Genomic DNA, 24459 nt, shown 5'->3' on the forward strand with positions numbered 1-24459 from the left:
CTTTCCATTTTTATTTTAAAGGAAAAAAAAAAAAACAACAGTGCAAAACCCCATTTTCCAGTGTCAGCCACGCCCACCCCCCACCCCAAGGTCACCCCCCCCTGGCTTGGGGCCTGACTCTTCCTCCCGCTCAGCACCCCCTCCCCTCTCATGCAACCCCGTAGGGGCTGGAGGCTCTACTTCCCTGGAGTGCTACATCCCAGGGGGACTTGGGGGGGGGGAGGTAAGAACTGGGGGAGCAGCCCCTGATCCACCTGCCCCCAGCAGGTCTCCAGCCAGTACCCCCCTTGGCTCTTATTAACCCTTTCCTGATCACACTACTAGCCCAGGGGGGCACTGATCTGGGGGGAACCCTGTCCACACCCCTCTTTGCCCCGGGGCCGGCTCGGGGCTCTCCTCACTGAGGTTGGGGGGTTCCCTCCCTCCCTCCATGGTGGGGGAGAGCGGTGAAATCCCCAGGTTTAAATACCTTAATGAAAGCAGGGGATGGGGAAGGAAGGGGCTTTAGATCTAATAAATTATTAGCATTTTAGTGTCCGTGGGGGGCGGGGTGGGTGGGGGCAGGGCGTGGCCTCCAGGGCCCTCCCTCCCCTTACTGGTGAATCTCATTCTCTATGAGGCTGTCCTCACAAGACTGGAAGTCTGTGTCCGTGAGGCCGTCAGGCGGCATCAGCAGGTCCTCATCTTGGGATGAGGATGACGGGGGCTCGTCCCCTGAGCTCCCGGGACCCCCATCCCCATCCCCGTCAACTTCTGAGTCCTGCAGCACCTGAGCAATGTATTTCTGAAGGGGGAGAAGGGTGGGGGTGAGGGTGGACAGCTGCCCCTCGTGGGGAAGGGGTGAGGGGGGACCTCATGGCCTGTGAGGGTAGGGGCGGTGACCCTCTTCCTAGGGCGAGGTGGGGCAGCCCCCAGCTGGTGAAGCCAGATCCCTCCCTGCCCCTGCTCAACACCGCCCCGGGGCCTGGAACAGGCTTCCCTTTCTGGATGACTAATGGGACACCCAGCTTTGGGGCTGGATCTCCACCAGAGGCTCTTCCCCACACTTGGCCATGGAGCAGGGCACTCACCGCAGATTTGGGGACAGCGGCAGCACTGGGGGGCCGTCCATTGCTTCTGGGGTCCACGGTATCTGTCTCCGTGTGCTCAATCTTGACGGGCCCAGAATGAGTCAAGCAATGGGGGGAATGCCCTGGCCCTCAGCCATAATCACAACTCCACTCTCTCGGCACCCCTGCCCTCAGCTCCCAATCCCCCACCCTCACCCTGCTGAGATTCTGCCCTCGGCCACCTCCCTGCCCCCCTTGCCCCACACCTTGTAGTTGTGGGCACTGAGGTATTTGAAGTGTCCGAAGCAGACGTGGCAGAGACAGATGACGATGGTGATGACCAGGACCACGAATGTGAACATGGACGTCGGGGCTAGAAACCCTGGCATCGGGGTGGGCAGAGAAAGGGCCGTTACCTCTCCTCCGGGCCCCTGTCCCACAGGCCTTTGCTCCCTCTGAACGCACTCCCACACTCGCATATGCTGCGGCCTTTCCCAGGCCCCGGGCCTGCGACCCCCGGCCCTCGTGGCCTCCCGTGGCCTGCTCTGCCTCGACTCTGGCGGGAGTCTCCTCTGCCCACCACCCACCCCAGTCCCCGAGGATGGGGGGCGGCCCTCACCCGTGCGCATGGTGGAGAAGAAGAGCAGCCAGAAGAGGCACAGGATGGGCGCAGCGACCACCTGGTTCACAGCCCCTGAGTGGATCTTCTTGTCCAGCTTGGCCGGCAGGTAGGCGTAGTAGAGATTGTACCTGTCTACCAGGTGCTTCAGCAGCATGTACATGAGCCCTGGGGGAAGGCACAGGGGCCCTGACCTCGAGCTGCCGGACCTTTGCGTGTCTGTCACGGGTTGTCCTGGGCCTTTTGAGGTCACTGAAGGGCTGGTCCCCCTTCTTCTGCCCCAGGCCCAGTAGACAATAGAGCCCCAAGCCCCTCGCCGGACCACAGAACCTCAACTTCCACTGCTTCAACCCCTTCACTCTGCAGCCCCTCCTTAGGAATTCTACTATTAGAAATCCATTTGTTTGGGTCAGCAAGCATCCTCTTAAAACCCATATCGTTCTTCCTATCTCTGCCCTTAAACAGATGAGTATAAATTAGGTGGTAAGTTCTATTTTCCTGGAGGTTGACGGGATGGGAAATTTCAAATGAGGACAAGGTTAGCTTGGGAGTTTGAAGCCTTCAATACCCAGGGAGGGTGGCGAGGGGTTAGGATGTTAGTGGGGGGAAAGGAGAGGTCACCAGTGGGGGCGATAACTGGGGTGAAGAGAAACTTTGCTAAATTTTTTCAGAAGGAAGAGGGACTTGCCCAGGTCACATGGTACAGCTACAGCAGGGTATTTCCATGAGTAGTAAGGACCACGCTGAAACCCAAAGGTCTTTCCCGAGTTTATGGGGCTGTGTACGAGTGTGCCCATGGATTCTGTGTAGGACTGTGTGTGTGTGTGTACACCTCAGTGGGCATGGGATGTGTGTCCAAGTATATCCACCTGAGTGAAGGCACTGGTGTGAGCAAACATGGCTGTGTTGGGGAGACTTGGCCCAGGGGCCCAGCACAAGAGCTGAGTCCAGCCTGAGCTGAGATGGCTTTTCCCCTCCTCTCCCCTGGCTGAGCCCCAGACTGAGACAGGGACCGGGCGGGAGGCCCGAGGGGCGGGTCTCCCAGCCGGGGCCCTGTCCACTCGGGTGGCCTGCCTTGCTAGAGTGGAGCGGGAGAGGTCCTGGGTCCCCCCGAGCAGGGCCCAGGTCCCGGCGCGGCGGTGCCTACCGAAGGGCACGATGATGGGGCAGGTGATACTGTAGGTCATGACCACCGTGAAGACGCACATCATCCAAGCGTAGGCTGCGCCAAACTGGAACTCGTAGGCCTGATGCTGGGGGGGAGATGGGCAGGAGGGTAGCTCGGGGAGGGGAGGGGCGGGGAGGGGCGGGGCAGGGCGAGGCGGACTGGAGGGGCTCAGGGCAGGTGGGAAGTGGGAGGGGGCCAGGAAAGAAGCCAGGGGGAAAAGGAACCCAATGTCCAGGGCAGGGCAGGGCAAAGCCGATGGAGAGAGGGGCTGTGGCTGAGACGGAGGCCAGGGTGGGCACAGTGATGGGGCATCAGGAGGGGCCTTCGAGGCATGAGGGGCTGGCAGGTTGGTGGGCTTGGGAATGGGATGCCCAGAGCCCTCGTGTGGGGTTAGGGCAGAGGGACCCTAGGTCTAGACCCAGACCTCCCCCAACCCCCATCACAGAACACTAGACTGTCAGAACTGGCGGGGGCCTTCAGGGTTAGCTGTGTCAAGCTGTCACTGTACACATGGGAAAACTGAGGGCCCAGACGGGAAGAGGGTAACCCAGGGCCACGGAACTCGCTCCCCAAGTCTCAGCACCCCGGGTGCCCCCACACTCTAGCACGGCGGCCACTGTTTCTGGTTGGGCCCGCTAGGGGGCGCTGTGCAGACCGCGGCTGCCCCGGGCGGCCCTACCCGCTTCACGTTGCGCCTCTCGGCGGCCGAGCGCGCCAGGCAGAGCCGGATCATATACATGAGCAGGCCCGGGATGCGCAGCAGGTCCATGGCGTTGCCGATAAAGGCTGAGGCAATGACGTAGTTCACGAAGAAGGCGCCGTTGTCCGGCAGGAACACGCACCTGGGGGCACCGGGTGCTCCAGCTCTGCACCCTTGGGGGACCCGGTGGCCCCCTGCCCACTGCCAACGTGCCAGCACCCCCAACGTGCCTTCTTCCACGTGGACCCTTAAGGTCAGCCCTCAAAGCACCTGTGTCCCAGTCCCCCGAGTGTGAACCCCAGAGGCAGATGCCAGAGTGTCCACAGATGCCTCCAAAGTAAGCCCCAGACCCTCTCAGCGTGAGTGAGCCCAGAGGCACCACTAGAACTTGTGCCCCATAAAGACCCCCGGAGAGAGTGCTTGAGACCCCTAAGGCCACCAGTGTCCAGGGTGTGATGCCAGAGGTTGCCCCCAACCCCCTGTGACCCCAAAGACCCCCAAGGGTGTGAGCCCCAGCAATACCCAGAAGGCTCCCTGCCTTAGACCTTAACTTAACCCAGAGTCACCTCTGGAGTATGAGCCTTGGACACCTCCAGAACTCAAGCTCCAGAGACCCTCCCCCAGAGATCTTCAGAGGGGGAAGCCCAGAGATCTTCAGAGGGGGAAGCCCAGTACCCATGACACCCCAAGTGTGAGCCCAAGATTACCACAGATGGCCTAGAGCAAGACCCCTAGAGCTGGTGCCCACATAAAGAGCCAAGGTTTGTGTCCCCCAGGACCCCCTCACAGGGATTCCCAGGGAAGGTGCGATTCCCAGAGAACTGCAGAGTCACAACTCTGGATGACAGCCCGAGACTTCAGAGGTGTTCCCAGAACTTGTGCCCCAGAAACACCCCAAAGTGTGAGCCCCAGAGTCCCCCATAGGCACTCTTAGGTGTGAGCCCAAGAGCCTTCCATAGATACTCAAAGGTGTGGCTCCAGAGACCTTCAGGGATACCTCTAGGAACCCCCATGTCACTCCCACAGTACAACCAAGATCCCACTATAGACCTCTCCAAACCTCCCGAGTGAAGCTCCAGACTCCCATGGTTAGTCCCAGGATACAAGCCCCAAAGCCCACCATAGAAACCCCCCAAGTGTGGGTCCCAAAGCCCCAAATACACCTCGGGGGTGACCTCAGAATCCAGAGAGGTTCCCAACACAGACCCCGGGACATCCCATGTATACACCCAAGACAGCCTGTGGGGCAACCTTTGGGATGACCCTGACTGTGATATAAGCCCCCTCCTCCTCCCCGCTGCAGCGGTGGGAGCTTTGTTGCACCATCCCATGGGGGAATACCCACCCCCACCATCTGGTCTCCTTCCCTGGGGACCCCGGTCACTCACTCAAACCGAATAGCTGCCTCAGCCAAGAATTTCTTGTCAAAGAGCCAGCGGAAGAAGAGGTCCAGGCTGGAGAGGAGAGGAGAGGAGAGGAAAGGAGAGGAGAAGGGAGGGGAAGAGAGGAGAGGGGGTGTGTGGGGGAGTTGGAATGGCCCAGAACACCAGGGGAGGGGGAGGCCCATCCACAAGCTCTGGGGATGCCCCCCAGACATGGGGCCCCTGGCTCTGTAGAGGAGGTGGGAGCCTGAGCTCCCCCTCCCCCTCAGGCAATTCTGGACCCCAGCTCCCATCCCCTCCTCCGAAACCCACCTGCTCAGTCCCAGCGAGGGCAGGAGCAGCACCATGAAGATGAGGAAGGTGTAGCACTTGTGCATGGTGGTCCTGTTCTCCCCAGAGCTGGGGTGGGGGACATGGGGGGGCAGAGGTCAGATGAGCCAGCCCCCATGCCTGCTCCCCCAGCTCGTATGGTGTCCCAGGAGGGTTTCCTGGGAAGGAGGGGGGCTTCCCAAGGTGAGGATGCTGGTCACCATCCCTCCCTTGCCAGCTCTGGGACTGCCCAGGGCACGGAGCCTGAGGGCAGAGCGTGTGCGCCCAGGAGGACCACAGTGAGGCGTGGTGTGTGTGTAGGGGGTGTCTCACCGTGTCCAGTGGGCTTCAAAGAAGGCAGAGTAGTAGACGATGGTGGGGAGCAGGGCCGAGAAGCACCACAACAGCAGGGTGGGGAAGAACTGGGTGATGATGGGGTTCTGCAGAAGGCAGAGGGGGGCGGAATGTGTCAGGTGGGGGCAGTCTAGTGGGCCCAGCTTGCTTTGCTTACCTGCCCCCTCCCCCAGTGAGCCCTGGGCCCCCCAGCTCTTAGGGCCTCATGTCAGAAGTCCAGAACATCTGGGGGCCAGGGCCATATGTACAATCCCAGCATGAATAGTATTAGTAGTTAGCATCTCTGAACACCTACTGATCATGTACTTTTCATGTATTAATTCTTACATTAATGATATTACCCCATTTTACAGATGAGTAAACTGAGGCAAAATGAGAGTCAATAAATTATCTAGCTAGTAAGCAGTGGGTGGGGGAGATTTGAACCCAGGCAGCCTGGGTCTTATCTATTATGCTATCATCACTCAACGATTTTCAAAGTGCCTTCTCATGAATTTTGAGGTTCCAAGGAGGTTGCAAAGAGGTGAGGGGAGAGCAGCAGAAATGCCCCCACACCCATTGCCATCTGAGCGACCTCGCTTTCCTACATTGGGTTTCATGTAAGATTCCTTTTGATGAAGGCCATCAGAATCCAAGTTTGGAAGTCAAGGATCTGGTCTGACCCTTCACTCTTTGGTTGGAGAGACCGAGGGATTTGGAGAAGGACCTTGTTCAAGGTCACATGATCAGTTTGGAATGGACCCAGGCTCTCTCTTCCCTCAGAGGCCCTCTAGGCGTGTGTAAACTCAAGGGAGGCCTCTCCTAGGGGGAAGGTGGCAGGGAGCCCGAGGGAAGTGCACAGAGGGGTTTGCAGCCCACGGTCATGTGGGACCTTCTTAGTGGGGCTGGGCTAGAAAAGCGGAACAGGATCTGGACTGGAGGGCATGTGGTCCACCCCCCGCCTGCCGCTGCCCGGAGGGATGTGGGGCCTGGTATCTGCGTTTGGGGACACAGTGTGGAGGATCGGGGTGTGGGCCTTACATTGAGGTACTCCACGGGCTTGGTGACGTTGAACTTGTCCATGGTGGTGATGATGATGGCCGGGGTGGTGAGGAAGAAGAGGAGGATGAAGAGGACGACATTGATGACCAGGCAGCGCAGCCACCAGATGAAGCCACGGATGGAGAGGTGCTCCCTGGGAAGGTCCGGAGGCATCACTCCAGGGCTGGACGCCTGATCCGTCCCCAGCGACACCTAGGGCCTGCCTCTCCTCCCTCTCCCCACTGGAGCCCACGCCGGCCCCACGAAGCCACCCCGCAATCCCCCTTTGCTCACCAGTAGATGTTCTGGGGGTCAGGGGCGTAAGACACGGTCCAGTTGGAGATGTGCAGGGACTCGCTGCAGGAGGAGGAGCGGGGCTCCCCGCGGCAGGTGCAGCCCTGGCACTTACACACGTTGAAGTCCTTCAGGATGCTGGGGGAGGGGGGCACGGTTACCTGGGACCTGGAGCCCCAGCTAGTCCCTAGGGGCCGGGGCGGGTGGGTGGAGCTCACATGGCGGTGATGGTCTCATTGTGGAAGGTGACAAAGGCCATGCCGAGAGGCTTCTCGTTCACTTTCTCCTTCTCCCGCTTGTAGTCCTCCTTCAGCTTCTGCTCCAGCTTCGTGTAGTACTCAATGGCCTCCACCTGCCGGGGCGGGCGAGGCAGGGCCCCGGTCAGAGCCGCCGGTCCCTGCAGCACCCAGCGGGCACTGCCCAGAGCTGACTGCAGCCCAGGCACTGCTTTAAGCTCTCTGTCCACTCGCTTATCCTCACAACTACACTGGGAGGTGGGTACAAGTAGCTCTGTCCTACAGACGAGGAAACTGAGGCATGGAGCAGTCCAGAAACTTGCCTAAAGCCACAGAGCTAGTAAATACAGCAAGCTGTCCTCTTGGCTGACCTCTTCTGATTTGGGGGTTGAAAACTTGGTCACTGTAGGGATAAGGGGGCAAACCCAACAATGGGACTAGGGCTTCCAGGAACAGATGGGGACCTGCTTGTGGTCCGCACCCCAGCTTTGCTTCCTTCGGGAGTCTCTTCACCTTGGGGTATTGGTGTGCAAGGCGTGCGTGCGTGCATGCATGCGTGTGCGTGTGTGTGTGTGTTCCTGGGGATGTGGGACGGGCCCCACCGTGGGGTGCATCCATCTTCACTGTGCCCTGTCTCCCCGGGACCTTCCAACTCCCCCCCTCACCCATCAGGAGTCTGGGGGCCCTGAGGCCTGAGCCGAGGCCAGGACGCCCCGTACCTGCTCGCAGCCTTGCACCACACAGCAGCAGAGGTGGCCGCAGGGCTTGGGGTTGATCATGGTGGGGACGTTGTCCTTGCTTTGGAGGTTTGTGAAGTAAAGCTTTCCCCGCTCGGCCTTCTTCCTGTGGGACCCGGGTGCCCGGTCACCTACTGCCCAGCTGGGTCTGGCTGGAGGATGGGTAGGTAGCCCAGCTTCGGGGTCATGCAGTCCACTCCCCAAGGACAGGGGCCACCTTACTCTTTGGTTTGATTAGGATGCATGGTTCAGACATGTCCCCAGCCCAGTGTCTCCCCACCATCCCTTGAAGGGCAGAAGTTCTTCCTATAGTCTGGCCTAAGTTTCGCACACTGTAGCTGAGGAAGGGAATGTCCTCAAATGGGGTGGGGACAGTGGGCCCCTTTCCTCTAACCTCCAGGCCTTGCTCTTTCCAGAGCTGAACTGACAGGCACTCCAGGGGGTGAATTAAAATCAAACGCCCCTTGGGAATTCCCTGGCCGTCCAGTGGTTAAGACTCTGCGCTTCCACTGCAGGGGGCACGGGTTCGATCCCTGGTTGGGGAACTAAGATCCTGCATGCCATGAGGCATGGAAAATCAAATGTTCAGGGAAACACCTGGAAGGGGAGCCAGGCTCCTGAGTGGCAGCCAAGATGCCCTCCACAACGGGCAGGGGGCCCTCGGGTGTTGCCCCCGCCCCCAGCCCCATTACCTCTCTGCATCAAGGAACATCAGGCGAGCCACGTTGTAACATGGGCGGGCTTCCAGAACCGTGCAGTTGGGGTAGGCCTCCCTGAAACACAGTCCACCATCATCCTCTGCAGGGAGCCTGCCCACCCGCCCCCAACTTTCCCCTGTGACCCCGGCACCTTCAAGACACACAGCCCCAGTGCAAGCTCCCTCTTTCTGAGTCTGCAAAATTGACACTTCCCGAGAATAAAACTTTGAAATTCCTATCATGCTTATCTGAGTGGGGGGAGGGTACGCACACAGGCGTGGGCATGGACCCAGACGCGAGCGTGTACCTACGGGGCGCTGGGGACACCACGGCTGTGGTCTGATTCTTGTCTGGGGCTGTGAACTTTAAGTTGAGAGAAACTGTTTCTAGTATGGTTGTTCTCTTAACCCTGCTCCTAGAAGACCTGATTACAGTCCAATACTTAACCTTGACCATCAGCTGACCCCAACCAACCCACAACCCTGGGCTACAGAATGATCTCTGGCCCAAGACCGACCAGAGGTTGATCCTGAAACCTGACCTGAGACTGACCTCTAACCCTGGCCGGAGACTGATCCTTTACCCTGACCCAAACTGATCCATAACCCAGACCCAATACTGACCCTCTAATCCTGACCCGAGATTGACCCCACCTTGACTGAACACTGACCAGATAGACTCTCAGTGCCTGGTACCTGGCAGGGCTCGAGTGATGCTTGCAGGCCAAGTGGAGGAGCACTTCCTTTTTCATCCTGATCACACAGGGCTCCTTGATCCTAATCCCTAATCTAAACTGCGTCCCTGTCTTTTTCTTTCTTTCTTTTTTTTTTTAATTTTTAAAGAAGGAAATACCAAGTGTTAAAGATTCAGGAGACATGGTTCTAAAGGAACAAGATGGACCAAACCCACGAGAATTTGGAAACTTAAATCTGGGATGGGGTCCTTGAAAAGCACTTCCCAGGAGGCTTCAGACTTTTCCCCAGACACCGCTATTGCTCAAACCATTTTAGGGTTCCTCTTTGGAAGGGCCTTTAGCCCTGTGGCAGGCTGAGACCTCATTTTCACCCGACTAATCTCTAATCCCCTAATCCCCACCACACAGGTTCCCTGATTTTGTACACAGGATAACCCCTGATTGTGCTGGGTCAGTCCTCCAACCCAGACAGACTGCAGACCTGGACCCCACACCCTGCCTGATGCTGACAGCTAGCCAGGGGCTCCGCGAGGACAAGGGCTGCCTCCTGCTCAGCACCATATACCCAGGCCTGGGCCAACAGCCTGCACATAGTAGGTGCTCAGTAAATACCCACTGTGCTGTGGAATGAACGGGTCCATGAAATGGCTCTTCCATAATGCTCACCGTACTAATCCTAAAAACTCCAGTTAGGACTGCAGTCTCCCCAACCCCTGCTCATAGGCTGACCGCTAATTTTAATCAGACTGTTTCCTAAACAAAATCACCCACCGACCCCTGAAACAGACAACTTGGACAGTGAGCTCCCCACCGATCAAGCCTGGCTCTTCTTTGTCTCCCTGGGATGAAGCACATAGTAAGTGTACAATGAACAGTGTACTGGATCAATGGATGCTTGACTCACAGGGTTCACTCCCTCACTGCACTCAGGGCTCTGCTCTAACATCACCCCGTCAGAACCCCTGCTGCCCACACCATCGGAAACTGCAACCCTCCCTGACCCTGCTCACCCTGCCCCTCTCCCTGCTTTGGTTTTCTTCTTAGCACCTACCCCTACTTGACTAGTTCATTTCTTTGCTATCTGCCTCGCCCCACTAGAATGTAAGCAGATGAGGGCAGGGGCTTTTTCTTTGTTTCCTGCCATATCCCCAAACTCCTGTTCCAGTGCAGGCACATAGCAGGTGCTCAAAGGATCCCTGTTAGTAAAGGACTTGTCTGTACAAGCTGACGGCTGATTCCACGTGGATGGTAACATTAAGATGTCGCCTAATTCTCAGCACACACTGTCCTTTATCCTGACCCAGCCTGCCCCCTAATGCTGAGCACAGCTTGAACCCCAGATGGGACCCCAAATCATTCTCTCACACTGACCAATGATTGATGATCTAATTTCGGCTGCTGTTCTATAAACTGTATGAGGGCAGGACTTGTTTCTAATTGATTTATGCCTGGCGCACAGAAGGTGACCAATAAATGCATGTTGAATGAAAGAGTATTCACCCACAAATGCCTGTCACAAACCAGTCCTTCTCCTGTAATACAGGAGCCTGGAGTCCGACCCCAATCCAGTCCTGATCTAGGACGACTACTGACTTCTCATCCAGACCTCACTAAATCCTGATCCTGGCCAGAGACGGAGCCCTGATCCAGACCACCAATGTCTCTAATCAGAACCACTGGACAACTCCTAATACTGACCCCAGACCAATCCCTGAGCAGCCCCTGGACTGGCCCCTAAAGCTGGCCTCTGCATTGCAAACCCCCGAGAGCTTGATGGTCTCGTACTCATTTTTATAGTCCCCAGGCCATCACAGTGACCTCAACAGCACCTGAGAACGTTTGCTGAATGGACAGATGGATGTGTGATAGGATCCCTAATCCTGTACACAGACTGTTCTGGCCACCTGGAGGTGTATATCCACCCCCTCACTAAGACAGACTTCCAGCTAAAAAGTGTCTCGGAGAACATACAGTCCAGGCTCTCCTGGGCTCCCTGAGGATCCACTGAAAGCCGAGGAGCTTCTCCCTGCTAGTCTGCACACAAGCTCTGGAATGCCACGCACAATTGTGAGACAGCCACACCCCCCAAGGGCCTGTGGACCTGCGGTCGACAATCCATGACCCTGTTAGAGCCAGGAGGAGAGGCCCAGGGGACTCATTTTTCAAGTATTTCTCCTGCTCTTTGAGGGGTCTGAAGTCCAGCCCGAGTGCTAGACTGCCCTGGAGTCAGAGGATTCTTCCTTAGCCTAACCTCCACCCCTCACTGCAGCCCCTGACCCCCCCGAGAGAGAGGCGTGTGAGGATGCTCCTGGAGATGGAAAGCAAAGAAGGGTCCACAGGTCCTCGGGGTGGGGGTGGAGGAGCTACTCACTCAAAATGCTTCTTGATCTTCTCTGACTCTGCATATTTGGAGATTCCGTTGATGAAGAGAGTCCGCTTCACCTGGGGTGAGACGGGGCAGGTTGGCCTTCCTGAGGCTCCGATCCGGGAGAATGCAGGGAGGGGTGGGGAACGGGTGAGCAGAGAGGAGCAGACAGGAGTAGGAGGAGGCCTTGGGAGAAGCCAGGCCCAGGGAAAGCAGGGGGAGTGTTTCTAATAGAAATCAGGCAGTGAACAGAGTGAAAGCCCTGGGCCCCTTGCTCCCTGAGGGGTTACAGAGTAGGAAGAGGGGGTTCTAATCTCAGATCCTCAGGCTGTGAGGCCCCAGCACAGAGGGTGGCATGGAGTGGGCATTCAGTACTGGTTTTGGGAGTGAATATTGAAGGAGAGGGACAACCACTCCCGTAATATCCACCGCAGATATTTCCTGCCCCGGTGCCTTCCATGCAAGGCCTCACCTCACCCCCCACCTACCTTGGGAGAGGGACTGTTCTCTCATTTCACAGATGAGGAAACAGGCTGGGAGAGGTAACTTAACTGGCAGGATGGTGGGGCGGAGGAATCCTGAGCTGCTGAGCCAGGATTCAAAGCCAGCTGGCCTCACCCGGAGCCGGAGCCGATACTCCTTAGGACTCCGGCAGGAGAGGCCTGGAGGGAAGGGGAGGGGCTGGGATTGGGCGAGGACCTGGGCTCTGCTCCACTCACCAGGTCGTCCTCCTTGTAGCGCATCTTGGAGGTGTGTCTGCGCATGCTGTAGACGGTGAGCAGCAGGTACAGGAAGGCGAAGGAGGTGTGCAGCCAGAGCAGGTTGTTCCTGGCGGGCAGAGGGGTGCATGGAGCCACCGGGGTTGGGAACACTCTCAGACACCCCCAACCTCCCACTGTTAATTAAACCCTGGTACAGGGCCCCTCTAGAGCACTTCTGACCCCCTCCCAAGGCGGGCCCCACACCCCACATCCTCTAGATCCCAGGATTGTTCCATTCCAACTGAAATGTCCCCAAGAAGTCATCTCTTCATGCCCTACCTGCTGGCTATACTGCCCTCCAACCACCGCCAGCCAGCCCTCCTTGGCCCGGGGTTGCACACGGCTCTTCTTTATCTGGCCATCCCTGGGATCTGCTCCTTCTGTTTCCATCCCAAGCCCTCAGGGACCCACAGCCATCTCAGCAGCCTCAGCATCTCTCCCCTGAACACTCCCTTTTTCCTCTCCTCCCTGTTCCCACCCAGACTCTGGCCGCAGACCCAGGCCTCACTGACCAGCTTCCCACCCTTACCCTGATTTCAAGTTGGCAATGGTGGTTCTCCCGAAGCTGTAGGCATTGTTCTCTGTGGGGGTGGGAGGAGGGAGAGGACGACGGTGGGGTCAGGGCACGTCCCCTCCTGCCCCCTCCTCTCCCCGCCCCGCCCATCCTGGCCCTCACTGACCCAGCAGGTCCCCTGAGAAGTTGACGGGCAGCACGATGCCTACGGAGAGGACGCCCACGACCACCAGCAGCCCAATGATGTGTCGCTGGAAGGACAGGTAGTGCACAGCGTCGCCACCACATTTATCCCGGATCTCGTCATCCCTGCAGGCGCCGGGGACAGAGGGATGCGGTGAGGACCAGGGCAAAAGAGGGGCCGCTTGGCTCGCCTGCCCTTGCCCACCCCAGCCCACGTCCGCCCTAGCCCGTGCCAGTCTGGCAGCAGGACGGGGTTGAAAGGGGGGGGCTCTGGGTCCCCCATGTTCTGGGAGGGGAGGGAGGAAAGAGAGAAAGGGAAGGGGAGGGAGAAAAAGGAAGGATGCAGAGAGAAGGGGAGGGAAAGGGAAAATAGAGGAGGAGGAGAGGGATGAGGGGGGAAGAAAGAAAAAGAAGGGGAGAAAGAAAGAAGGAAAAGAAGAAGGAAGACTGCAGAGAGGAAGAACAGTGAGGAATGGGGAGAAAAGGAAGTAAGAGGATAATCTGGAAAGGGAGGACAAGGATGGTGGCAGGAAGAGGCAGAGGCAGGAGGGAGGAGGGAGGTCTGGAAAGCAGTGGCGCTTTAGGGGTGCTGGCGAAGCCCTTTAGACTTGGGGAGGGGCCCTAGGGGCCCAGGGGCCCAGGGGCGAGGGCGGTGGTGGTGCTGACCTGTCTGGGCTTCCTGCCTCTCTCAGGGCTCACTGCCTGCCTGCCGCACTCTGGCTCCATCTCCTGACTTCTGCCTGCGGGATACTGGCTCCTGCCTGCTGCTGGCTGGCTGCTCCCGGCCTGCCTGATGCCCCCACCCGCTAGCTGCCCGAGCCTCTGAGGTGGCGGCGTGAGCCCCTGCTCTCATGGGCTGGCAGGGGCGGGGAGAGCTGAGGGCAGAGCGGGACCCCAGGCAGGGGGGTGCACAGGAGACTGTCGGGGGGTAAAGTGAGGCCGGCTTGGAGGAACAGCAGGGGCCTGGCTCCCTGGAGCAGGGAGGAGGGTGCTGGGCTGGCTAGGAGCGCTAAGGCCCTCAAAGCTGCTGGTCTCTGGACTTTGTAGGGAGATGACAGGTCTGAAGTTTCTCTCTGTTTCTCTCTTTCTTTAGAGCCTCAGGACCGTTCACTTACTTTATCCTGAAGATGGCTGTCAGCCAGGAACAGAAACCCTGCGGGGACAGAGGGCTATCGGCTAGAGTCCTCACCCCACCAGCCCGAGCCTCCCCTCCCCCTCAAGCCTCCCCTCCACCCAACCCCAACCTCGTAACCACCTGCAGGCTGTGGCTCACCTGTCACAGCTCCCACAGTCCCCACAGAAACTAGCTCATCCCCAGAGAAGGGGACAGGAAAGGTGCCAGCTCTCAGAGAAGAAAAAGGAACAAGGCCAAAGGGGGTCATCGGCGGACCCTCGTGCCCAGAGTGCAGATCCCCACAAACACCCAAGGGGGCAGCAGAACTGGAGAAAGTCCTGCAGTTGTGTGGGCCAGGGTGGGGATGGGTGGGGTTCAGGGTTCTAGGAAGGGACCTCAGGCCTGCAGCTAACACGGAGAGTTTGCAACGTGGCTGCCAACAGCAGAGCGGTGGGCCACGCTGCCCAAGGTCCTGCACCTACCTTCCAGGATGCCCCAGAGGGACCAACCCAGGGTCACTGTGAGCTGCAATCTCCTGCTCTCAAGCCCCCAGGCTTGTCTTCAGACAGAGACCCCACTCAGGGCAGAGTGGGGATACGCGGGGCAGGACTGGACAGAGAGACCCTCCCCCAACTTCCTACCGGGAGAAGGTACAGGCATAACACGGGATGAGGGAGAGAGGTGCCCTCCAGCTAAGATGCAGGACTGTGCTACCTGTTGCCAACATCACCTGAGTCTGGGGATCATCTGGACACCTCTGGCTGGCAGGGGTGATAGCTTTGCTTTGCCACTTACCAGTATGAGTCCAACTCAGGAAGCTGACAGGCTTCTTCTGCTATGGCAGCTACAGGAGCTGCCACCCCCAGGGCCCACAGCCTAAGCTGGACTGATCAGTGCCACCCTAGGGCCTGAGGATTAGAGTTCTGACCAGGATTAGAGTTCTGACCCCGGCAGAATGACAGAGGGCCAGGCAGGTAATGTCGGAGTGTGGTGTCTGACCTGAAAGGGGTCTGGGGTCCCCTTGCATCACCAAGTACATGCCTTGTCTACAGGGGCCCCTGCTCCTCAGCGCCAATCTACAAGCAGGTCAGCTGGCCCCAGGCAGCCAGGGGCTGCCAGCCTGCAACCTCTGAGCACCACAATGGATTCTGTGTGTTTTGCTAGGTGGGTCTGGAAGGCTCATTATTACTTCTAGAACCACATCTAAGAAAAAAGTCATCCTTAGCATTGATCACTGGAGGCGGGCACGGAACTGTGTCGGGGCAAATGACGTTTAGAAATCACAGATGTTCAACCTATGCTGGTTTGGAGGCTGCCATGGAAGACAGAGCCAGGAGTTCTGGGTCCAGGGGCTACCCCGTGGCTCTCGGAGAAGCATTACCCTTGCTGAGGAAAAGGCCACACTCCATAGGCCCCTGACTCTGTAACACTGGAAGCTACAGGCTGCTGAGCCCACCTGCCCTGGAGGAGGGGGTGATAAGAAGTTGGGGGGAGGGCACTCACATTGTCTCTTTGGTCAAAGTCGACGGAGCTGGAGACAGACGTGAGACGCTCATACCGGTCATGACTGTCCCCGTGCATAGCTGAGGCCACACTGGGGGTGGGGAGATGAGAGATCAGAGAGCTGGTGAGTCCGAGTCCCTGGGGAGCCAGGTGAAGTGGGTGGGCTTCCACTCCAGAGCTCCAGGGTCCAGACAAGGCACAGAAAGCACAGAGGCAGAAGCAGGGATGAGTGACTGCCCTCTCCCTGCCTCCCTTAAACCTGCCCCTTCCCTTCAGGGGACCCGGGGGACCTGGGGGGCACTGACGCAGGGCATGGGGGTGAAGGGAGGGGGTAGTCTTCATCAGCACCCCGTGGAGGTTGAAGGAAGAATGGAGCTGGCCCTGCAGTTCCGGAGCTGACCAGTGGGGGATGGGGGAGCAGAGCCCACATGGGGCACAGGGCAGTGGAGGGGGTGTGGTGAAGGACAGGCTGGACCAGGAGAGCCCTAGAAGGGCCGGGGGTGAGGGGGGCTGGGGGGTGGTGTCCTCCACCCTCCATGTTCCCTGACCCCAGCAGCTGCTGCAACTCCAATGCCAGGCCTATAGACAGAGACGGTGATGGACACAGAAGGCCAGACTCAGAGCTTCTCTGGCAGCCCCCCTCCCAGGCCTCCAGAAGGGGTGAGCAGGGAACCCTGGAATCGGAAGAACTAGCTGTTAGGGGGTGAGAAGCCACTGGAGACACCCAATCTTGTCTCTGCAACCAACAGGATGACTATACTGTGGGTTCTCGGGAGGATGGCTCCTCCACCCCAGCCAACCAGGACTGCTGAGGCCTGCGTGTATGGGGCACATGGGGAGGGATTTCTCCCAGGCTGGGGGCCGGAGGGAGAGATGGGGGAGTGCGGCAGAGACAAGCTGGGGAGCCCCCTGCTCTGCAAAGCACACCACCTGCGTTAATCCGAACATGAGCCTGCAGAGGAGAAAGCTGAAAAGAGAAACCGGCAACGTGGCAGGAAGAGAAGAGAAGCATGAAAGAGAAGAAAAGGGAAAGCTGGTTTAGTGGGGATGAGGGGGCTGCTGCCCCACATACTATTCCTGTTCCACTCGGTCCCTCTCCTGCCGCTGGCGCCTGGGGACAGAGAACAGACAGGGTTAGCGGGGGCAGGGGTGGGTCTCCAGGGACTGGCAAGGGACAAGGGCCCAGCTGTGGGCCCTCATGCCCCCATGCCCGCTCTGGGACCAGTCCCTCTTCATCCCCCCACCAAAGAGGATGAGAACGGGCTGGCTCTCCTCCTATCCCCGAGGAGTGTGGACGAGATGTGTGGGTGCACGTGTGTTGTGTGTGCATGTGTGTGCACACGCAAGCCTGTGTGTAGGGGTAGGGGCGGGTCCCGGAGCCTTACCTGTCTGCATCTGTCACCAAGGCCAGCCGCCCATAGTCCCAGGCCACCTTCCGGAGGATAGAGAACAAGAACAGCAGTGCCTGAGGAAGGAGAGGGTGGTTGGTGGGAGGAGAGGCCGTTCACCCCCTGGACTAGCCGGGACGGCAGGGCAGAGGGGCAGAATTTTTGTCTTAGAAAGGGATGACTCTGGCTGGGGTGAATGGTCAGAGGCTAGGCTTGGGCTGGGTGATGGGCATTCCCTCCTGCAGTCATGCCTGGGTAGTCAGGGGCAGGTGGGAGAGCGGTTAGCGCTGCAGGTGTTGGCCAGCTATGTACAGGGTGTGAGTGCCAAGGGTGGAGGGTGGCATGTGGGCACTCACAAGGAAGCACATGAAGTCCAGAGCCAGCACGGTGGGGACGCCCCCGAACGGCAGGCCCTGCAGGACGGTGCTGCGGATGCGGGCACTGTAGCAGTAGTCCTTGGGGTTGCTGTTGTTGAGGGCTGTGGTGCCCAGTGTGGCCAGCAGGAAGGGCAGCATGACTGCTACTGCCGCATGGTCCTCCTGGGAAGAGGGCAGAGCAGTCAGCTGGGCTCGGCCCCTGTCCCCCTCACGGTTCTGTTCATGGCTCCGGCAGGATGGGCGTGGGCAGGGGACAGTGAGGGCAGATCCCCGGGCTGCCTGGGTGGGTGGAAGCTGTGGCCTCTGGAGATAAGGGCCTGGGGAGGGGAGGGTTGAGTCACATGGATTTACCTTCACTGGCTCTCGGGATGCAACCCCACCCTGGATCTAGGGAACTTGGCCCAGGTCTGGACTAGGGAGACTGGTTTTTCTAAGCTGGATGCTGTCTGTGAGTCTCTAGCATTTACCTCCTACCACCTCCATACACACACATTGCCTCTCCCTCCCTCTCTCTCTCTCTTTCCCAACACAAACTCTCTGCCTCTGTCTCTGTCTGTCTCAGGCAGGGGGCAGAGCTGAGCCCGAGGGAAGATGGGGAGGGTTCTTAGGTCTAAGTGGAGGGGTCTCTAGGCCAGAGGAGGATGGGTCAGGAGGCAGTTACCTAATCCTGATCTTTTCTTTCTACCCCTATTAGAAAAATGGCATGGTTTCATTTGTTCAGTTTTCAACTCTGTTAATCACCTTCCCAATATAATTGGCTTCAAAATAAGACGTTCAGCTTTAGAGTTGTCCCTCTGTCCTCAGAGTAGGGGTCTGAGGATGGAGTCAGAGTGGGAAGTCCATTAAAAAGCAGGACTTCTGGGGCTTCTCTGGTGGCGCAGTGGTTGAGAATCCTCCTGCCAATGCAGGGGACACGGGTTCGAGCCCTGGTCCGGAAACATCCCACATGCTGCGAGCAACTAGGCCCGTGCACTGCAACTACTGAGCCTGTGCTCTAGAGCCCGGGAGCCACAACTACTGAGCCCCCTCACCACAACTACTGAAGTCCGCACGCCTAGAGCCCGTGCTCCGCAACAAGAGAAGCCACCGCAATGAGAAGCACACACACCGCAACGAAGAGTAGCCCCCGCTCGCCGCAATTAGAGGAAGCCTGTGCGCAGCAGCCAAGACACAATGCAGCCCAAAATAAATAAATAAATTTATTTAAAAAAGTAATCTCTGAGAGATTAAAAAAAAAAAAGCAGGACTTCTGGGTTTGTGTGACCTGCCTCACTCGCCCCAGCTACACCTGTTTACCCTCATTCTTTTTCCTGGGCCACGGCAGCAACTACACCTTTCCCCCTTCCAGCTTCCTCACCTCTTTCCAATTTTCTTTGCACCTGAGTTGTGAGGACTACAACTCCCAGAGTGCCCTGCTCCTGCCCCTGGAGCAGGGCAGGCTGGGAATGCCATGCCCTGCAGCGAGCTTTTCCATTGGCAAAGGAAGGGAGACTGGGTGGGGGCCTCTCAGCTGGCCCAAGCCCCCTGCAGCCAGGGTAGTGCCCTCCGGCCTGGTTCCCTGCCACTGTCAGGTTGTCCAGCCCTCTACGGTTCGGTGGATGGGTAGGGAGGAGGAGGAAAGGGGCAGCCAGCCTGGATGCCTGGGTTCTGGAAGTGCCTGGGGACCGAGCTGAGCCCGGTTCTGGGGAGGCTCCTGGGGCGGAGGAGAAGTGTGGCCGTGGCACCACTGCCCCACCCCCATCCTACTGGAGGGCCCCTGGGGGCCCCTTCTGCTGACAACACTGAAGCTCTGCCTTGTGTGTGTGTGGGGGGGGTGGGGGGGTGGGGGGGGTGGTCCCCAGGGAAGAAAGGAAACCAGGCAAAGAGAGAGAACAACAAACCTAGAATCGGTGACTACAACTCTGGAAGCAAGCGTCCCCCAGCCCCCTGGGGTGGTTCGGAGGGTTTCTCCTGCCCACCAATCCCAGATTTTCCCCTGCCTCTTCCTAACATTTCAACTGCAGGGCAAGAGGCACCAGCTCTCAGATGGAAGGGAAGACGGGGTTGTCTCACTTGGTCCCAGGGAGTCTCTGAAAAGCCTGGGTTAGGAAGGCTAAGGGAATAACTGCCCTGTGTGTTATGCCTCCCTCTTCTTTTCCAGCCTAAGTTGCCTTTAAAAAAACCCCATTAACTTAGTAATTGTAGCAGGTGCCATGTATGGAGCGCCCACTGTTTCAAGAATATATACATTTTTCATTTAATCATTGACACTCCAGAGTTGGATGTCATTGCCATTTTAAGATGAGGGCACGGGGCTCAGAGAAGTTCCCAAAGTCACACTGCTCATAAAATAATGGACCTGGGGATCAAACTTAGGTCAACTACTTTCTAAAGCTTTAACACTTTTCAGGGCACCTTGATGCTTTTCTGATGTGCCTAGAACAAGACTCTGCAGACCACAGAAGCTTCATGAACACTCATTACGTGTTCTCTGGCTAGAGAACACCACAGCACTGTGAGAATGTGTGTGTTGAGGTGTGTAAACTTGTGTTGATATGTGTATCTGTGTGTGTGTGGGGTGGGAGGTGGGGAGCTGGGTGACTACATGGCAGTCCACGGAAATGAAGAGAGTCGTTGGTCTCTAAGTGGGGGTGTGTATGTGGGTGTGTCTGGGAGCCTGGGTATGTAAACATAAGGTGCACCAGGAAAAGTTAAAGGTAGGTATAGGTATCTTGCTGTGGTAATTGGGGGGCCTCTACACAAGTCCCCCCTCCCTTAAGTCCCAACTCTAATGCACTCCAGAAATCGATCCAGCCCATACCCACTCCTTGCCTGTTTCTCTCCAAAACTCCAAGGCTCCACCAGGCCAGAATGTAATGGGTACAAACTCCTGGAGCAGCATCCCCCTTCCATTCTATGCTCTCCACTCCAAGGAAGGTGGAACATTCTGGGAGCTCCTACATAAGGGGACCCAGTAGAGTAGGTGAGGGTCCAGGTATGTGCTTAGTAACTGAAGTCACCAGGTCCATCTGCTGCCTCCCTCTTTACAGTCACAAAGCACTCTCCCCTCCGCAACTGCACTGCTCTTCCCACCTGCACCAACAGGAAGGCAGGGCACACTCCCCATTTGACAGGGCAGGAAGCAGGGACCCGGGGTGGAGAAGCCACTCACAGGGAGGTCACAGGGCAGGAAAGGGTGGAGCCAGGGCTGGTGGCTCGGCTTGCTGACCGGGTACTCCAAGCTCTTAATTGTGGAGGCGGGGTTGCTGGGCTCAATTTCACCCAGGGCAGCTGCTCTCAAAGCCTTCACTGAGAGCAGATGAGAGAAGGGAAGAGACTGAGGCAGAATGTTTGGGGAAGGGAGGGGCAGTTTATCCACTCCACAGGGTTGCCTGAGTCAGTGGTATCCCAGAATTTCTCTAGCCTGACACTGAGGCTTTAGCTGGAAGTGTGCAGGGAAAGTGATGGAGGATTTTATTTCTAGCTAACTGATGGTTACTTTATCATCAAGAAGTGTTTGCATGGTGGGGGTGGGGTGGGGAGGGAGCTATAAATTAAAAGTTTTTTTCTTAAAGAGTTACTAGGGAAGATTTAATTTAGGGCTTGGGATCATAGGAAGGCAGTGTGGTCTGTTGGGAGGAGATGAAGATGGAGGCTAGTTCTGTTACTATGTAACCTGGGCCTCAGTCTTTCAATGTGTAACAAAGATATACTAATGCTCCATCCCTACCAACTTCAGAGAGATGGGCAAAAATGTATCCACAAATGAGGATAAAAGTGGTAGGAAAAGAATGCATTTATCAAATACCTATTTAACTCGTATTTTGTGCCAGGCACTGTTCTAAGTGCTTTACAAATGTTATCTTGTTTAGTCCCCATCACAACCCTAGGAGGACACTGAGGTACAGAGAGCGTACATCACCTGCTCAATGGCACACAGCTAGTCTGTGATAGATCTGGGCATGGACCTAGGCAACCTGGCTCAAGCCCATGCTTTTAACCACCGCACTTTTCGGCCTCAGCCAACAGAGGAGCCACTTCCATCAGGAAGCTGGGGGTTGGGGGCTGGGGGTTGCCAGCTACAGCTCTGGAGAAATGCCACACCCATTTCTACCTGTTTGCCTTCCCTCTTGCTTCTAGCTCCCAGACCTTCCACCCTGGGTTTGTGATTTCAGGTTCTGAGGCAGGTGTAGGGGACCAGCAACAGAGCCTGGTGGTTAAGAGTACAGGCTCTAGGATGAGACAGATGTGGCTTCTGACCTGGCGACACTACCTCACCACCCTGGCCCTCAGTTCCTTCGTCTGTAAATGGGGATAATAATTCAGTCGTGTGGTTGTTTTGAGGATTAAACATGATGATTTAGGTAAAGCTCTTAATACAGTTCAAGGTACAAATGGATTCTAAAAAACTTAGCTACTCTTATCAATAAAGTGTGGAATAAAAGGGGTTGGTTTAATGAAGGAGAACTGGTAAAAAGCAAAATTAAACAGAATTTAATATGCTAGAACCCCTCAGTCTGGATGGGCTTCTTGTCTATACCTAAGGGCTTACACTGCTTTCAGGACTCTGCCACCGAGTGGCAGAGAATGTTTCCAAACTCTTCAAACAAACTGATCCATCTGTAGCAGGCTGGGAAGTGGGGGCATGGGAGGGTGGTGCTATGCCAGGATGGGTCAGAAGTTCAGGGAAGAGAACTCTTATTGATCCACTACCAGGCAGGGTGCCAGGCTCTTTACCTGTACTACCTAGTTTGATGCCCGTGAGTAATCTCGTAAGGAGATGGTAGTAAACATACTTTTTAACTGACACTAAGGTTCAGACAAGTTAAGTAACTTGTCAAGGTCGCACAGCTAAAGAATGGCAGAGCTGGAATTTGAATCCAGGTCTCCAAAACTGTTTTAATTGGAGGGAACTTGTAGGATGTCCAAAAGGGGATTGTTAGCTACTCACCACCTGCCTTATGCCTTGACACATCCCTACCCACCCACCCATAGGCCAAGACCCAACCGGGTGAGCCAACAGCAGGCCCCAGCATGTGCCACCTGGGGCATGCCAGGGCCTGGACCCTCTGGTACCCTGGAGGACAGTCATGCTGCCAGCACCCCATCCCCCCAGCCCCCCGCTGGAAGCCTGACAGACACTGTCACTCCCCTCCTCACATGTTCCTGGGAGGCAGGTCTGGGGGCCCCTCCTCAGGAGGGGTAGGGTGGCCTCACTCTTCCTGGGCTGCTGCAGACCCAGGGAGAGGCTAGAGAGTAGTATTGGGTACAGAAGTCCTGGCCCTACCGCCTGTGCGCCCCCCTCCCCGCCTCCAGGAAAGTGGAGTGTTGAGCAGCCAGACCTCCACCCAGGGGACCCAGGCAGGAGGCAGCAGAGCCCCAAGGACAGCCGGCCCCTCTGACCTCTCCTCTCCACTTCCCAAGCGTCCTTCTCTTCTGGGGAAGAAGGCGCCAAAGCTTTGGGACTGTCCTCCCTAGGTGGTCCAGCAGGTCAGGAGGGACAAAGCACACCGCCCCCCCTTCCCCCCAACAGGGCCTTTGCCCCACTCCGGTTCCGAGTCCGAATCCTTTCCCCACCGCACCCTCCAACGCAGGCCCGGGCGGCTCATGAATGAACTGTACTGTGTGGGGCGCAAGGAGAGGACACGCTCCCGGGGCCAGTCGCCTCCCCAGCCCTCCGACCAGTCCCCAGACGGACCGGGGGCAGCGGCCGGCCTCGCAAACCCTGCCCTTGCCCGAGCCCGAACCCCTACCCCGGGCCGGCTTCTGGGGTACTCGGCCCCTGGAGCAGGAGAAAAGATAAAAGACACCGAGGGCATTGGACTTGGAGACCCTGGAATTCAAAACTCGGGGGCGGGGGCGGCAGATTCCCCACAGCGGCGGCGGGCTGATGGGGCGCTGCTGGAACCGCGGAGGGGACGCGCACCTGGACCAGGCAGGTGGGAGAAGAGTGGCGCTAGGGGGCCGGGGGTCGGGGGCCGGGGGCGGGGGTCCCACCCCTCGGATCTCTCGAGGGGTGGGGACAGAGGTAGGTGTACCTCTGGACCCCCGGCAGGGGTCGGAGCACTCACATGATAGGATCAGGACGGGGTTGGGGGCAGCGCGCGGCACCACCGGTCCCGCGGGGCCCGGGCACCTCTGGGTCCCGCAGGAGGTTGAAGGGAGGGGACGCGCAGCTGAGACCGGGGTTTTTCTTTGGGTGGTGGTGGGATCCTCAAAGAAAAGAGAGGGGGCTGGGGAAGGGTCTCGTACTCACCCCCAGGCGCAGACTCAGCTCCGGCTCGGAGCCCCGGGTTGGGGCGGGGCGGGGCTGGGGGAGGGGGAGGGGGAGTCGCTGGGCGGCTGGAGCTCCGGGCTCCTGCGGCGGCCGCGGCAGTGTCTGGGGGAGGGGGAGCGGGAGGAGGGAGGGGGAGGATGAGGGGGCGGGGCCGCGCAGGTCCCTCCCCCCACGCCGGCACACGCAAGGAGCGGGCGCACTCTCAGATCGCCGTCCGCCCAACTGGGCCCGACGCGCAGGCGCAGGGCGAGAGGCCGCGTAGCGGGAAGGCGGCCCTGGGCCTGTGGGGGCCTGCGGCGGGATATTCCAGGGCGGCGAAGGCGGTATGGAGTCGGGGGGGGGGGCGGGGAGGGGACGTCACTCTCCTAACTCTCTGCTTCCTCTCTCCCTTGCTTCCCCGCAGGAGGGGTGGCGCACACTCCGGGATGGGTGAGGAAGGGCCGGAGTGCGAGGATCGTCGGCCCTCTGGGGGCCGAGGGGCAGTGGGAGGGTCCCGACGGGGATGGAGGCCTCTGACCCGGACCCTCCTCCCTCCCATCCCCCAAGGGCGGCGAGGGCTCCGGTGGCCACTGCGACCCCGTGCCCCCGGCCCGCGCTCACCTGCCTTCCCGGGGACTGGGCGGGCTGCCGCTAGGTCTCACGAGGTGGCCTCGGCCGGTCACTCTGGCGCGGCTCCTCGGGTTTATCTGCTTCTCTCTTTCTCCCTTTCCTTTCCCAACCTGGGCCTTGAGATGACTT

At 58.1% G+C, this 24459-nt stretch overlaps 2 protein-coding genes across 9 annotated transcripts in view; one reads left to right on the forward strand and one right to left on the reverse strand.

Annotated features, from left to right (window-relative positions):
• On the reverse strand, nt 1-24422 carry TMEM63B (transmembrane protein 63B). 8 transcript variants are annotated; one of them, XM_036868833.1, is made up of 25 exons: nt 23701-23823; nt 18207-18278; nt 17445-17627; nt 17086-17165; nt 16773-16811; nt 15701-15791; nt 14199-14236; nt 13067-13209; nt 12916-12967; nt 12345-12453; nt 11632-11702; nt 8561-8641; nt 7851-7974; nt 7114-7247; nt 6896-7033; nt 6602-6755; nt 5561-5667; nt 5231-5317; nt 4925-4990; nt 3516-3678; nt 2816-2921; nt 1669-1836; nt 1316-1431; nt 1071-1151; nt 1-784 (listed from the first exon to the last, which is right to left on the reverse strand). In XM_036868833.1, exons 3-25 carry the CDS (start codon nt 17601-17603, stop codon nt 593-595), a joined length of 2499 nt encoding a protein of 832 aa, XP_036724728.1. In that variant the 5' UTR covers nt 17604-17627; nt 18207-18278; nt 23701-23823; the 3' UTR covers nt 1-592. The 8 variants fall into 8 exon arrangements, with proteins under 8 accessions (XP_036724728.1, XP_036724727.1, XP_036724729.1 ...); XM_036868832.1 differs by having other exon boundaries at nt 18207-18361; XM_036868834.1 differs by lacking the exon at nt 18207-18278 and adding an exon at nt 20617-20753.
• MRPL14 (mitochondrial ribosomal protein L14) overlaps nt 23902-24459 on the forward strand; it is a 12151-nt gene continuing 11593 nt past the window's right edge. The window contains exon 1 of the mRNA XM_036868840.1: nt 23902-24044. The gene's annotated coding sequence lies outside the window, so the exon portion shown is untranslated. The remainder of the gene's footprint in view (nt 24045-24459) is intronic.

The sequence above is a fragment of the Balaenoptera musculus genome, chromosome 11 (genome assembly GCF_009873245.2).
Source record: "Balaenoptera musculus isolate JJ_BM4_2016_0621 chromosome 11, mBalMus1.pri.v3, whole genome shotgun sequence".
In the NCBI taxonomy this organism is placed as follows: Eukaryota; Metazoa; Chordata; class Mammalia; order Artiodactyla; family Balaenopteridae; genus Balaenoptera; species Balaenoptera musculus.

Bases quoted from the DNA above. Each gene is read 5' to 3' on its own strand.
- TMEM63B (XM_036868835.1), bottom strand. From the start codon at position 17,603: ATGCTGCCCTTCCTGCTGGCCACACTGGGCACCACAGCCCTCAACAAC. The intron at 11,703-12,344 runs GTGAGTGGAGCA...GTCTCACCCCAG, and splicing joins GCTACAAGGAGGACGACCTG to GTGAAGCGGACTCTCTTCAT. The intron at 1,432-1,668 runs GTGAGGGCCGCC...CCCCGATGCCAG, and splicing joins CTTCTCCACCATGCGCACGG to GGTTTCTAGCCCCGACGTCC.